Source organism: Prenolepis imparis, unplaced genomic scaffold (genome assembly GCF_030444845.1).
Source record: "Prenolepis imparis isolate NDT839.2.m4 unplaced genomic scaffold, iyPreImpa1.0 SCAF_12, whole genome shotgun sequence".
In the NCBI taxonomy this organism is placed as follows: domain Eukaryota; kingdom Metazoa; phylum Arthropoda; class Insecta; order Hymenoptera; family Formicidae; genus Prenolepis; species Prenolepis imparis.
In genome coordinates, this window is record NW_028141170.1 from 10,141,685 (window position 1) to 10,156,699 (window position 15,015).

At 36.5% G+C, this 15,015-nt stretch overlaps 3 protein-coding genes across 5 annotated transcripts; all 3 read right to left on the reverse strand.

Moving 5' to 3' along the window:
* Positions 1 to 823: 823 nt before the first annotated feature.
* LOC145943746 (small ribosomal subunit protein uS5) lies at positions 824 to 2,541 on the reverse strand. The gene is made up of 3 exons (XM_083051544.1): positions 2,466 to 2,541; positions 1,511 to 1,853; positions 824 to 1,354 (listed from the first exon to the last, which is right to left on the reverse strand). The coding sequence occupies exons 2-3, from the start codon at positions 1,850 to 1,852 to the stop codon at positions 866 to 868; spliced, it is 831 nt and encodes a 276-aa protein (XP_082907670.1). The 5' UTR covers position 1,853; positions 2,466 to 2,541; the 3' UTR covers positions 824 to 865.
* A 106-nt stretch (positions 2,542 to 2,647) lies between these two features.
* Positions 2,648 to 9,226, reverse strand: P5cdh1 (delta-1-Pyrroline-5-carboxylate dehydrogenase 1). Its single transcript, XM_083051534.1, has 7 exons — positions 8,899 to 9,226; positions 6,661 to 6,877; positions 6,138 to 6,569; positions 5,625 to 6,035; positions 5,162 to 5,340; positions 4,784 to 4,972; positions 2,648 to 4,178 (listed from the first exon to the last, which is right to left on the reverse strand). The coding sequence occupies exons 1-7, from the start codon at positions 8,943 to 8,945 to the stop codon at positions 3,944 to 3,946; spliced, it is 1,710 nt and encodes a 569-aa protein (XP_082907660.1). The 5' UTR covers positions 8,946 to 9,226; the 3' UTR covers positions 2,648 to 3,943.
* A 2-nt stretch (positions 9,227 to 9,228) lies between these two features.
* Prp40 (pre-mRNA processing factor 40) lies at positions 9,229 to 14,979 on the reverse strand. Of its 3 annotated transcripts, none has more exons than XR_014426568.1 (9): positions 14,802 to 14,979; positions 14,381 to 14,609; positions 13,914 to 14,304; positions 13,206 to 13,640; positions 12,661 to 13,129; positions 11,857 to 12,492; positions 11,629 to 11,775; positions 11,015 to 11,271; positions 9,229 to 9,354 (listed from the first exon to the last, which is right to left on the reverse strand). XR_014426568.1 is itself a non-coding variant. In XM_083051531.1 (8 exons), the coding sequence occupies exons 1-8, from the start codon at positions 14,802 to 14,804 to the stop codon at positions 11,080 to 11,082; spliced, it is 2,502 nt and encodes an 833-aa protein (XP_082907657.1). In that variant the 5' UTR covers positions 14,805 to 14,979; the 3' UTR covers positions 9,687 to 11,079. The 3 variants fall into 3 exon arrangements, 1 of the variants encoding a protein (XP_082907657.1); XR_014426567.1 differs by having other exon boundaries at positions 9,239 to 9,357; XM_083051531.1 differs by lacking the exon at positions 9,229 to 9,354 and having other exon boundaries at positions 9,687 to 11,271.
* Between the last annotated feature and the right edge of the window lie 36 nt (positions 14,980 to 15,015).

Sequence of the window (15,015 nt, forward strand, 5' to 3'; positions counted from 1 at the left end):
AGGTAGTGTCGATAGTGCGGCGCTAAATATACTCGAAAATCATCTGCGTTAATAGGAGAATATAATTTGTAAAGAGGTAGTGTCGATAGTCAATAAATATCTTACAATTAACTTACATTTATTACATTATTTTATGTCACCGTTTTACATTTAACTTTTTAATTTACTAGAACAACACAAGCGCGCGCTATGCGCGCGCCATTCTTCGATTTTATATAAAACAGAATGATATTTTTATATAAAGTTTGTTTAAATTTGATTAATATTTTTTGATAGAAATCAACTCATTAAAGCGTTAATTAAATTTTAAAATAATAGTACGTAATAAAAATTATAAAATATGTTTTAAATAAAATGTTATAGTACTTTAAACTCGATTAATTTTCGCAAAAAACGTTTAAACTTTGAATTAAAAAATTAAGGCCTGTGAAAGTCGTAGAACATTCGCTTTGGGCGCGTTTTGTAGGTCTTGAAAAGACCTTTACAACTTTAAACTTCTCTAAACAAATAAAATATATTAATAAATTAAAAAGGAATGCATTATATTAATAATTAAAATAATCATAAAATATATCTCTTATAATCATTAAGTAATTTTCCCTTTTAGCGTTTTATCATAAATTTTCTAATTAATAAAAATTGCACCCCTTATTAAAATTACATATATTATTTAAAATGGATAGATCTAAACTTTCCTCAACAAAAAGTCTTATATATATATAATTTTGAATATATACACACACATTAAAACATATTTAATACAATACACAAACTTTCAGGAAATCGGAAGATGCGGGAGGAGAAAATAATGAGACCCAATTTACAATTTTTTCAAAAAGCTCTCCTGAGACTGGAGGACGTTTATTTAGACAACCTCGGCCGCTCTAACGCCTCCTTTGTGTGTCTTCGACAGAAAGTCGGCGTATTCTTGATACGGCGCCTTAGCAAGAGCCTGCTCCTTCCACAAATCGGGAGTAAGGTACGCGTACGTCTTGGCGATCGCAGCGTAAGTCGCCTTAGCGAAATTACCGAGCGTACAGGTGGATCCCCTGGCTGAGGTGTAACAATCCTCGATACCGGCCATCTGAAGCAGCTTCTTGGGAACCGGAGCGGACACGATGCCGGTACCTCTGGGTGCTGGTATCAGGCGCACCTGGACGGAACCGCATTTGCCGGTCACCTTACACGGCACTGTGTGAGGCTTGCCGATCTTGTTGCCCCAATAACCGCGTCGAACCGGCACTACGGAGAGCTTGGCAAGGATGATGGCACCGCGAATGGCAGTGGCTACTTCCTTCGAGCACTTGACTCCCAATCCAATGTGACCGTTGCTGTCTCCGATGGCAACAAAAGCCTATACAAAATGTTTCATTTCACTCAATCTTGTCACACGTAACTCTTTAGCCTTGTTTAGTCAGTATTAGGGATTATTAGGTTGTCGTATCAATTTTAATTCATTAAAATAACTAATTCTAATGTGTCGATGAGAGAAGAAAGACTTTAGGTTTACCTTGAAACGCGTACGTTGACCCGCCCTAGTCTGCTTTTGTACCGGCATGATTTTCAAGACCTCGTCCTTTAGATCCGGTCCGAGGAATTTGTCGATGATCTCATATTCCTTGATTGGCAAGGAGAATAGATAGATATGCTCGAGGGATTGGATCTTGCCGTCTCTGACCAGACGACCCAGCTTGGTGACGGGGATCCATTCCTTGCTGTCCTCCTTGCCGCGTCCACGACCGCGTCCGCGACCTCTACCTCGACCTCGGCCTCTCAGACCTCCACGATCGCCTCCACGAGAACCGAAACCTCCACGAAAGCCTCCACGAGCGGCTGGAGCAGCGTCCGCCATTCTGTAATTAAGAGAAAAATATTATAAAAAGAGTTGTATCACAGATCTACGTAAAATAATTTTTAACTTGAACAAATTTTAGCTTGTTAAAAATATTGTTGATAACTAAAACTGTCTAATACATCATCGCAATCACTATACTTGTGTAATGTAATTAGATATTTTCCAATTGCTATTAATTATTATTATTATAATATATATAATATATTATTTATATATTATTATATATATTATATATTATAATAAATATGTAATATATATATATATATATAGGTATGATAAATATATTGAGTATAATTATTTTACTTAATATTAATTAATAAATTAATTATTATTAATAATACAAACGCAGAATTTGTATTAAAAATACTGGAAAATGCAATAATACTTGACATTCGAATGAATAATTGAAATATACATATATGAAACATTATACATTAAAATATAACCTAACAAGTACGTAGCAGGTAAAATACTTTTTGTAAAGCGATATTTTTTTTACAAAAGATTTTTTAACATCTTACATAACTTCACGAAAAGCATACAAAAATGATTTCGTTATTGTGACATATATATGTAGAATAATATTGAAAAATTTCGGAAATTTACTCACATTATTTCTTTCCTACGCGTGGAATCACGAAAGAAAGACCGGTCGAGAGTCGAGAGATGTCGAGTCTCGAGATAACTCGCTTACTCCGCGTGACGTCACGTCCGGTATTCAAAAAATGGCGCGTTCCCTTATTACAGCTCTCGACCAGGTACAAAGAATTCATAAAGATATAAATATCAATATATATATATTTTTTTTTATTGCTATTGTACACTTAAATAACACTGTAACATTTGCCGCAGTATACAATATATTGTCAGTTAATATGTCCTCTCAGCTAGTCAACTTGCGAAATCACATCGATCTCGAACGAAAGACTAGAGGACAAATCGGGTCTGAATAAGGGTATATCTAAAATCTAAAAGGTTTTATATTAACCATTTACACAGAGATCTTCTTTCTGTATATATACAATCTTACAAAGTACATTAAAAAGGAACCAAAGGGTCACTGCATATCCGCACATCACACAATCTCCCTAATAATTAAAAAAGAAAAGAAAAAAAAAGAACTGTAGAATATATTAGCGCGCCGCGTAAATAGGATCTTTTTAAGCCGAAGCGCTTTATCAATCACATTGAACATTATTTATTCCACCCCGTCGATTCAGGACATTCAGAACACTTGACAATATCCAGTATCGATTGCAAATTTTATGAGAGATTATCAAAGTGCCTTGGCGGATTAAACGCGTCATTGCTTCTTCCTCCAGCTCGATCACCTGAGTTATAAAAGTATTATTATACCGAGAGGGACAGAGACACGAAGAAAAAGGATGTTTCCGAAATGCACGTTAGATAATACTTTGACACTCGTGTGTAATGCTTTAAATTCTTCAAAGCAATGTCTTGGATATAGTAAGACCTTACACTCATGTGAAAAACATTCGAAGGCGTTATTAAATGTAACTCGTTTACGAAGCTGTGTAAATGTGTGTTTGTGATTTCTCCTCTTTCTAGCATTTGTTCATCTAAAAAAAAATCTAGTCGTGTCTCTATTGTGCATCGCGAAACTGCGCTCGCAAATTTACTATGTGCTTTCCATCGGGACAAAAAGCACACAAAATCAACTTTTATACGCTAAATTAATCTGGCATTTTAGATCTTATTTCATGGTACATATTTTTTAGTTTTTACTCTCTTTCTCTATTCCTATGCCATCTGATTTTCTCTTTGCTAAAAGCTTCCTCGTCTTTTTTCTAATTGATTAGTTAGAAACTCGACTCACCGCAGGATAAGAAATTAATCAGATGAAATTTTACTTTATATAACATCATTCATGTTATTCTTGTAATCATGAAATTTCGATTTGCTTTTCTCAATTAAGAAACTTAATTTAAAAATGACATTTACCGTGGTACATACTGCTTCAATACATTTCTCTTCTGATCAGATATTGCAATTCATTTCTGACTATCGCCAATCTAAATTACCAGATACTGCATCACATCGGTGAATCAATAATGAAACTGTCCGCGTTTAGGATCTCATGTACGGATAGTCGTACTCCCGTATAGGCGCAAAGTTCTCCTTAATAGACTGCGGAGACGACCAGCGAAGTACGTAATGAGGTCCACCGGCTTTGTCGTTCGTTCCTGACATTCGACTGCCGCCGAAGGGTTGCTGGCCGACCACCGATCCGGTCGATTTGTCGTTCACGTAAAAATTACCGGCGGTATACTTTAAATCCTCGAGCATCTTCCTCGCCCACTTTCTACAATAAACGAGAAGAATAATTTACTCGATCGTAATACACAATACGTGTTCAAGTTTAGAGAATTCAGCATGCAATTTAGAATATAACGTGTGACATTTTTCGTCCGAAGGACCCCGCATCAAATGCATTGGATTTTGGCTTTCGGCGGAATTGGCTGATTTTTTCATATGTTGTAGCTTGTGACTTGCTGAACAAAAGATGTAATAGCCTCAAAGCTAAACATTGGATAGTGACTGAGTTACAGCCAGTCAAACAACTCGCAGAGCCCGAGTTTTTCCTGTTTGACTGCTTGTAAACGAGTAACCGTCTATTATTTAGCTTTGAGCCTAATTTTACATTTTTTATTCAGCAGATAATAATCTGCAACATATGAGAAAACCAGCTGATTTTATCGGGATTCAATTTCCTCTAGGACTTTTTATATATAAAAAACTCCACACTAATCCTGTATAAAATTAAATCTTGGTAAGATCAGCTGGTTTTCTTATATGTTGTAGCTGAACAAAAAATGATAAAAACGTATTTGATGCGGGATCCTTTCTTTTTATCCTCGTCACACACATGTGAAACGTCAAATGTGGCAACTAGTAACTCTTACTTACTCGTCTTCCGCAAATATTGCGCCTGTTAGAGCGTATGGCGTGGATGTTCCTACCAGTTTTACGGTCTCGTCCAGATCGGAGTCCTTGTAAACGTATATCGTAAGCACCGGACCGAATATCTCTTCCGTCATGAGTTTCTCTTTTGGATCTTTGCTTTGCACTATTGTCGGCTCGATGAAGTATCCGCACCTAGGAAGCAGCATTCGCGTCTTAGGATAATGATTACAACATTAAGGTTGCGTTGATAATAATAATCATCATCGAAATAAATTAATAATAATAATCTCGCGTCTTAGAATAGTTACAACATTAAAATTGCGTTAATAATAATAATTATCATCGGAATAAATTAATAATAATCGCGTTCACAAAACGTACGAGTCGTCGTAGCCTCCACCGCCGAGGATTTCCATCTTGGGCGATTTCTTCGCATAATCGATGTAACCGGAGATACGTTTAAACGCGGCGGCGTCTATAACGGCGCCGGTGAACACAGTGAAATCTTGAACATCGCCGATCGTGAGTTTCTGCCGAAGAGCCAAGAGACCTTCCTTTATCTGAAACAAAAAAGATTGTTAAAAAAAATCACTTGAAAAAAGTTATTACACGCTCGAGGCTAATTTAATCCTTCTGTCAATGCATAATTTTTCACCTTCTCATCAATGTATGGGTACCGATTGTGTTTTCCACGCACAGCATTATGACAATATCTTTATAGCACCTGCTAAACATTGAACATTCTCTCTTTCTTTCATATTTCTAACATTTCAAGTTGCGTCAGACATCTGGGTACCCATCATCATTGATAAAAGGGTTAATGCAACGGGGTATCCTCGCTCACCTTGGGCCACAAAGACTCCGGCACGTACATTCTACTGCAGGCGGAGCACTTTTGTCCGTTGAACTCGAAGGCGCTCTTTATCGTCGCGTAGACAACCGACTCGACGTCCGCGCTGGAGTGAACGAAGTGATAATTCTTACCGCCGCACTCGCCGATCAATTTCGGATAGTTCCTGTATCTGGAGAGATTCTGGCCGACCTGCACCCACAGGCGATTGAACGTCGGCACCGAGCCGGTGAAGTTGAGCCCGGCGAAGTGAGGCGAGGACGTGATGGCGTCGCCGAAGACGGGTCCCTCGCACGGGACGAAATTCACGACGCCAGGCGGCACCCCGGCCTCCCTGCATATCTTAAAGATCCACCAGTTGGACAGTAACGCGGTGTCGGACGGCTTCCATAACACGGCGTTACCCTGCAATCGCACATGGTTAATCACGCGCTCGTGATACTTATGACGCAAGAGCCTCAACATTTTTTTTTAAAGCGCTGTCTTGGTTTGCAAACGTTTACAAACCATCAGAGCCGGCGTGTAGCTGAGGTTGCCGCCGATCGCGGTGAAGTTGAACGGCGACACCGCCGCGACGAAGCCGTCCATGCCGCGATACCTCATCGAGTTCAGGATCTGCCGATTCGGCGAGATCGGCTGATACTTGAGGCTCTCCTTCGCGAAGTACGCGTGCATCCTAAAGAAGTCGATCAGCTCCGCCGCGCTGTCGATCTCCGCCTGTATCACCGTCTTGCTCTGGCCGAGCATGGTTGCGGCGTTCAGATGTTGTCTGTACTTGGTCGCCATCAGATCGGCTATCCTCAGCCACAGCTCCAGACGCTTCTCGATCGGCTGCCTCTCCCATTCTCGTTGCGCCTTCACCGCGACGTCGATCGCCTTCTTCACCAGCTCCGGCGTCGCCCAGTAATACTTGGCGATCTTCTCCCTGTGATTGTGTGGCTGGAAAGAAGAATTGCGGTCAATTGGAGAGACGTTTTCAAAGTTTCGGCCTACACACGGTTGATAGTTGATGTGATATGATGTGACGTACCATGACCTGATCTCTGCACAGGTCGGTCTTGATCTCCTCGTTGCCGATGACTAATGGCACTTCCTCGCATTCGGTGGCCATCTTCCCCAGGACCTTCTCCAGCTCTGCTCTCTCCGGGCTGCCCTTCTTGTAACTGAGAATGGGTTCATTCTCCAGTGGGAATTCCGGTGGGTTTGATACTGGCACTATGCTTGACCCTAAGCATCTGGCGCTGACTCTGTAAAATAAGTAATAAGATAATTAATAGAAGAAAAAAGAAATAATAATTGATAAATAATTAATAAAAATAGAAGAGAAAGGTATAATAAATAATAAATGATAATTGATAGAAGAAAAAAAAAATAATAATAATAATAATTGATAATAATTAATAGAAGAAAATAATAATAATAATAAAATAATTAGTAGCACAGAAAAGCAAAAAGAAATAATAATAAATAATAATTAATAGAAGAGAAAAGAAACAATAGTAGATAATAATAATTCATAATTAATAGAAGAAAAAGAAATAACAATAATAATATTTGATAATAATAATTGATAATTGATAGAAGAAGAGGAAATATTGTTTTTAATTTCTCCCGGAAGGAAGATATATTAGATAAGAATTTATCTAGGTCCTCTTAAGAGAGATAAGATTTTCAAATATTTATCTAGCCACCTTTTGCGGTAAAATCTCGAGTTGACAATCTTATCGTCGTCGTCAAATATGCATTTGAATTTGAGACGAGCCTCTTGTTTACTTATGTTGTATCGTACTTGAGTAAAAGTGATTCATTTACTATTTCCGTTCATAAATATTGCAACCGTATTGAGATAAAGACACGTGTAAGATATCATCGTCTCTTATGCTGCAAAAATTATCGCGATCTAATCGATAAAAAAAAGTTAACTATATTAAATTAACATAATACTAGAAAAGACAAAGGAGAGAATATTGAGAGTATTCGAGTAAATAGACGGAATAAACTATGTTATATAATATCTTCTTTGCTTGAACCTAATTAGCAGTGTTATCGATAATTATTGTAGATAATTGTGACAAGTTATAAACATAAATTCCATCCAAAAGGGGGATATATATAGCATATCGCTTCCGTAATAATATTAATTAAGATTACATAATTTCGAGATATTTTTTTATAATTGTTTTTATTTCCATTTTTAATTACTTTCATATCTGCATAGATGTTGATTATATCGTCAACGTTACGATATGTATATTAATATATGTGAAAGTCTGATGAAAATATTGAAATTAATTAAAATTAATTTAAAAACATTTATCTTCTATAATAATATTAAGATTACATAGTATATTCGTGATATTTTTTACGATTGTTTATTTCCAACTTTAATTACTTTCGAAAATTGAAATTAATTAAAAAAAACATTTCTCGCGATTAAGTAAATTTTCTTTTCACACAAAATAAACACACTCACAAACCTCTAATTTCATTCTTTTGCAAATGACACATTGACACGTGTTATTTAACTTAAAAAAAACATTTGTAAAAAAAAAAAGATATAACTACTGAATCTTCAATAAATATTCGATCACGAAAATTCTAAATTTATATAAAAATAAATAAATTAATAAAAAATAATCCATTATAAGCTTCTTACATTCGAACATTAATTACAATTATTTTTTTACAATCTTATATTAGTAAATTACATCAAGTATTATTCGAATTACTTCGTTCGGCGATATTTTCTTTCTTCTCAAGGAAGACTTTATTTTGTGGTCAGTGCATTCATTAATGATCAACATCAACAATGATGTCAGCTGTCAAGACGTTTGTCATTTCATTGCCAAATCGAGAGAGATCTCTCTTTCGTTCACATCTTCCTCTTCCTTAAGAAAGAGACCATGCAAATGTGTTCTACCATTAAGAAACCAAATAAGTCCTCAGAATTTTACTTTGTTCTTACTCCGAACTTTTTTACGTATTCGAATAAAGCTCCGCGTAATAAATGAAATATTTGACGTCGCAATAGGAGTATTCACATGACTTGCGATGTGGCGCATCATCATCTGGTAGAGAACTCAAACATCATGTGACAACAAATTTATTTCTCTTTTTTCGCAAGACTAGGTGGAAGAAAATCGCCGAGCGGAGGTTGGGTTATCCTAGGACTATATACTAGATGATCGATACGTTCACGGTCGTTTATTCGTGGAAGAGAAGAAGAAAACTCTAGGACGGATCGAGCTTCGATTTATTGAATACTCACTTTTGGGTATTCGCCAGAAATGCCTGACGACACACCAGGGCCAACATCTTTCAACGGGGACGGGGACAGGATGAGAGAGAAAGAGAGAGAGGGATGACGTCGGCGCCCTTGGTCAAATGCGATCTTCGAGGGCGGAGAACTCGGAGCCCTTTGACTGACAGTTCCTGCAGAACGTTCTTGTGTCGCGATCGACGGATCCTATCTCTCGCGACCGGATCTCTTCTCCTCTTCCTCCTCCTCCACCTCGTTCTTCTCTTCCTCGGCACTCGTTGTGTCGAATTGCCGAAACTGAGAGGAAACACGGTTCGACGTCACCGCGCACCATCGGACGAACGCTCGTCCTCGTCTTCGTCTATTACAGATTCCCCCACCTCTTTCTCGCGGAAACGTTCAGGGACGTACGATCGGCTGACGATCACCCCGGGTTGCGCGATGACGGCCAGAAGTAGATATCATCTACTGTTAGAAGTTCAAAAAAGTATTAAAAAATATTCTCTGTCTCTGCTCAATTTTCAAGGTAGATTTTGTTACCGTTTTTTTATGTTCCTCTCTATTTGTCCCAATTCTATATTGTAATATTAAATTATAATGTAAATTTATAATAAAATATAATATATTTATTATGTTATATATATTTTATAATAGAAAAATTTTATAATAAATATATTATATTTTAAATATATTATATATATATATATATATATATATATATAAAATGTATAATATAATATAAAACATAATATATAAAAATATAATATATATATATTTTCAGAATTCTTGTGTACTAAAATAAAATAAATATATTTATTATATTATCTCTATATGCATTCTATTCAATTTTGAAAGAGAAGTCAAAGTATTACGCATCATTGCTTTTTACAACCGAAAACCTAAATCGTATCACTTATGACTACATTAGATATAATCAAAATCAATGATGGTCGACCATACATAATGTATGTCGCATATGTATGTATGTACCTCGTATGATAATTTTACACAAGATAAGTGAGAGTTAATCCGAGTTGAATTTTGAAATGCAAATATTTTCTATTTTTATCTTGTTTTCTAACTCGCTTCCAGCATTATTTGTTTTTGACTCATAGAATTAATAATATTACTGTTGCAATAAATAAAGGCATAACTAAATATATTGGAGCGTGACGTTCAAAGACGTGATTGATTATAATAGAAATATTACGTAATTGAAAAATCTTCTTTTTTTATTATCTCGATAGAGGATTCAAGACATCTAGTGATACGCAAAATTTCTTTGATATTAAAATAGAATTGAAGGAAATTATGCAGTTCTATGTTTTCAATTTTCTAAACTAGAAGTAATTAGAAAAAAAGTAATGTAAAATAAAAGTGAGAAATAGAAATAGCAGTATTATTATTAAGTGAAAAAGAGTATAAATAAAAAAAAATAAATTCTTAGACGCATTAAGAGCTAACGCTAATCACAATTATTTCCTGACACTATCAAAATGAATAATATCTGATTACATTATCTACGTGATTTTATTATGCTTATTATGTAGCAAAGATAAAAATATTATGCTTATTATGTAGCAAAGAAAAAAATACGTTTCAGAAAAGTCGATTTACACGTTAAATCGGCGACATAAATCGATAAACGCCGACAAAAAAATATGTGAGCTATTGTATTTCAGTAACGCTTGTCAGACATATCAATTTGCACTTGTCGCGCATCGTTACTTCTAATCGCAAAGAATACGACGCGATCATTAAGTCACTAAAGAGACGTGAAGAATAATAAAAGATGAGACAAGTCACATACATTCTTTAGAAAAGATCACTTGCGCAGTGGAAGATTGGAACACGTTATGTAATATTATCTATTTTTATGTGAACGTCCTCGTCATATGTATAAATGCGTATTTCAGATTTGTGATCTTTCTTAAAAAGAAATGTGACTCGATTCGTTGTTGAATTCTCGATTCTATTAATATATTGTCATTTTTTGAACGAAGATATAGGAAGATAAGGAACATACTTTTCCGACGATATAGTCAGAAAAGGCAATCGTCATTGATTAATCACGAGAAGAAAAATAAAACGATTTCTAATTTTAGATATCAGAAAGAATATTAACTTCTCTTTCGCTCGCTCTTTCTCGAGATAAACAACAGGACAAACTTGACATAGTTCTCAGTTCTCCTATTGTTGCATTTGAAGCTCGCGCAAGAGTTGCGCCCGTTGTTTCTCCAACTCGTCTTCGGAAAGTTCGTGATGCTCATTATTTTCCGTGACAGATCCCTCGCTGTGAACTGAGGGTCTCCGATGCTTTTCCTCTTTCCGTTTTCTTTCCGGAGAAGCCTCCTCGGAGGATGCAAGTCTCGAGTGCGAAGGCTATGGAAATGTTGAGAAATGTGATGAAATATATATAAAATATACTTTGAACAATATTATATTAATATAATATTAATTATATATTATATTAAATTAAATATTATATTAATTAAATATTAATTAAATATTATATAAATTATTATATTAAAAATATAATTAATATTATGATGCAAACACTTGAATAATATAATATAAATAAATACTTTTTTAGATTTAATTTCTAATACTTATATAACAAATATAACAAATATAAAATTGTTGATTTGTATGAGATCAAATTAATAATAAATTATGAGTAAAAAGAGGAGTAAAAGATAATACAACTAAATAAAATAAAAGAAAATATTTAATACATACAGAATGACTGCGGCCTCTCTTCCGTTTGTTCTTCTTTCTCTTAGATTTCCTCGTTTCGGATTCGGAACTGTCGGACTTACTGGGAATGCTAGGCGAACGCGACTTATGCCGCTTTCTCTTCAAACCCTTGTCACTACCTTCAGATTCCTATTCAGAAGAGAAGAGATATAAATTTTAGATCGTTTAAATTATATTAAAAACAGAAAGGAATCGCGATAATATACTCACGCTGTGCGAGCGCGATCGCGATTTACGTTTCAATTTCTTCGCCTTCTTCTTCTTGCTTCTAATATGATGATGGCTGCAACTCTCCTCAAGTTCATGCTGATATTCCTTGAATATGCGTATCCTTTCGCTCTCCAAAGTGATCGCCTTGAAATCTTGTTCCTCCTCGATTTTTGCTCTCACGTCCTCCCACGTCATTTGATAATCAACGTTTAGCGTCTTGAGCAAATTCTTGAAACCGGTCTCCAATTTCTTGAACTTGCGCGTTTCTTCCTTGACGCGTTCCTTCTCGCGCGCTTCCGCTTTCTCCAGCAACAGATTGTACGTTAATTTAACGTTACCCGCGTCCAGAGTGGCCGACTTTCGATCCTCGCACACGACTGTGGCGAATTCCTCGAATGTCGTATTGACTTGCACTTCGAAATTCTTGTCTTTAAGTATCTCGCGAATGATCTTCTTCTCGTCGTGGAATCGAGACTTCAAGTCTTCGACGTAGAACTTGAAGAGATCTAACGGGGTCGAACCCGATTGTCCGAGCATAGCTGAGAATCGAAGATCAGCGGACAGCATGGGATATAGTTCTACCCACAACGACATTGACGTTAGCTTGCCTTGTTCGTGAAGTTCATCGAGTAGATACTAAAATTATAATTTTTTAAATTAATTATAATTAGATTAAAACAAAATAATTTTTTATTATATTGTTTCTATACGAAAAAAACTTTGATCACTTTAGTCCAACTAGATGCTGAGAAAAGTATAATAATAATTATAAATCGTAAATCGAAAACAGCCTATGAAACCTACTATGAAACCATCTCTGTTTTTCCTTTCCTGTCGTTTCCTACGTTTTTTCTCGCACTCCTTCTCTTCCTCCTCGTCCTTCTCCAATTGGCGAATATGATTTTCGAACACAATCAAGGCATCCTCCTTGTCCATCTCCAATAGGTCCGCATCTTCCGCAAACGCAGGATGCTGCAGCAACAGTGCTTGAGCTTCCTGCCACGTGGTTCTGTACGTCACCTCGGTCATGGTATCCAGAACTTGGGCCAGTCTTTTGGTATTCCTTTTCTTTAACTGTTTCGTCTCCTCCTTCTCGCGTTTTGCCAGATTGAAGATGACATCCTCGTAAATGTCTCTGCGATCCGAATCACCGACCGACCTCCAAATCTCCAGATTACCAAACAGCTCCTCGCACTTGTAATACTTGGTTGTACTCATCATTCTATCGTTTTCCAACAAGAATTGCTCCAGATCCTCCTTCGCCTTTTTCAATCTGTCAAAGAGATATTGTCTTATCATCTGACTCAACTGATATAATCTTATAACTGAAGTAAACATAAAAGATCTACCTGAGTCTCTCTTGCTCGCGCTCTTCCTTTAGCTTTTGCGTCTTGTACGAATTGAAGACCTGTTTGCGTTCATTCAATTTCTTCATCTGCGGATATCTAGGATCATTTTGAATCAATTTAACCGCCTGCTCCCACGTAGCATTCGACGGGACGTCTCTTTCTCTCAACAATTCCTTAAACGCTTCGATCGCTTCCTTCTTATCTTTGAATTGCATCTTTGGCTCGGGCGTGCTAGTACGACTGTCATTAGCCGAGCCCATCGCGGAATTACTATCCTCGTCCGGCTTTGTCGGCGGTGTCGGGATATTAATCGCCGCGAGGGTGGCGGCCATCGCTTGCTCGATGGCAGACTTTCCACCTGGTTCTGGTGTACTGGTTTGCGATATAGTCGTGATATTCGGTGACAAGCGTTGCATGGTTGCAGGAACCATATTACTGAAAATACACAAAAATTGTGATAAATAGGAGAAATATTATTAAAATAATAAATAAAAAGAAATATATATATTTTTTTATATGTCATAAATCATTTATATTTTTATATATCATATAATTAGTGAGTGAAATAAATTTATAATATATATAAAAATATAGACATATATATGTCTATATAAAAATATATTAATTAAATTAATTTATGATATATAAAAATGTCTGTATAAAAAAAAATATATATATATATATATATCATAAATTAATTTCACTCACGAATTTGTGGCATTTGCTACAGCAGCCGCAGCAGCTGCTGCAGCTTCCTCGGCCAAGATTCGAGTTTTCAGCTCTTCCAGTTCCGGCGGTATCGTCCATCTGGATTCCTTGGTGGTCACATTATGATAGTATATCTTGCCGTTTTCCGATTTATATTCCTTCCAAGGACACTGCGACAACAACAATTCGCTCGTGGTTTTCAAGTCATCCGGTTTTTCCCACAATGATTGCTTCGTAATGTTATTATAGTAATATGTTCTGCCATCCGGTGCCTTGTGCTCGCTCCAATCGGTCTTCTTCTCTGACGTGGACATCGTCGAAGTGGTGGCTGCGTCGTTGGCGATAGGCGAGGGAGGAGGAATCCCTGGTGCTGTTATCTGTGGCGATGCAGCTGTAAACGAAAGAAAAAATAATTACATCCAGGTTTACCGTATTGACATGAATAAAATTAACAACTGGATATCAACCTATGACTCCAGTCTCTGGAGAAGGCGCGGCTGTGATGGGAAAAGTAAATCCTGGCGGAGGGATGGAAAACTGAGGCGGCATTATACCCGGAGGACCTGGTGGTAAACTGGGAGGTGGAATAAAGGGTGCCGCAGGCATGATGGGTGGCATAAAACTGGATGCGATATTCGATGTTGCCGGTGGGAATCCTGTTACTGCTGCAGGTGACGGGATATCATCATTGGAAGCCTAGTAATTAACAGATATATATGTCAGTCAGGATGGTTAGCAATTTTGACAAGTGTTTATTACATTAAATAAAGAATCTCTCTCTCTCTCTCATTTCAAATGGAAAAAATTAATCAACTTTGAAATTTAATATTATATCTCAAAGAGAAGTTATAAATGTAATGCTTATTTATCGTAATTTAATGTACATGCCATTTTATATAAGCAAATCGCTGAGTAGGATTCTGCGAAACAGAATTTGCAATCATTCGCACAATCAGAGCATCGATAATAAACGTAGCGTACGTAAACAACACTTTATTTCACAATTCATAACCTGAACTTGAATGGTGATATGATTTTTATTCACCAATATACAAATTTTGTATGTGTGTAGTGTGTACGCATGCGCGACTGTGATTAAGAT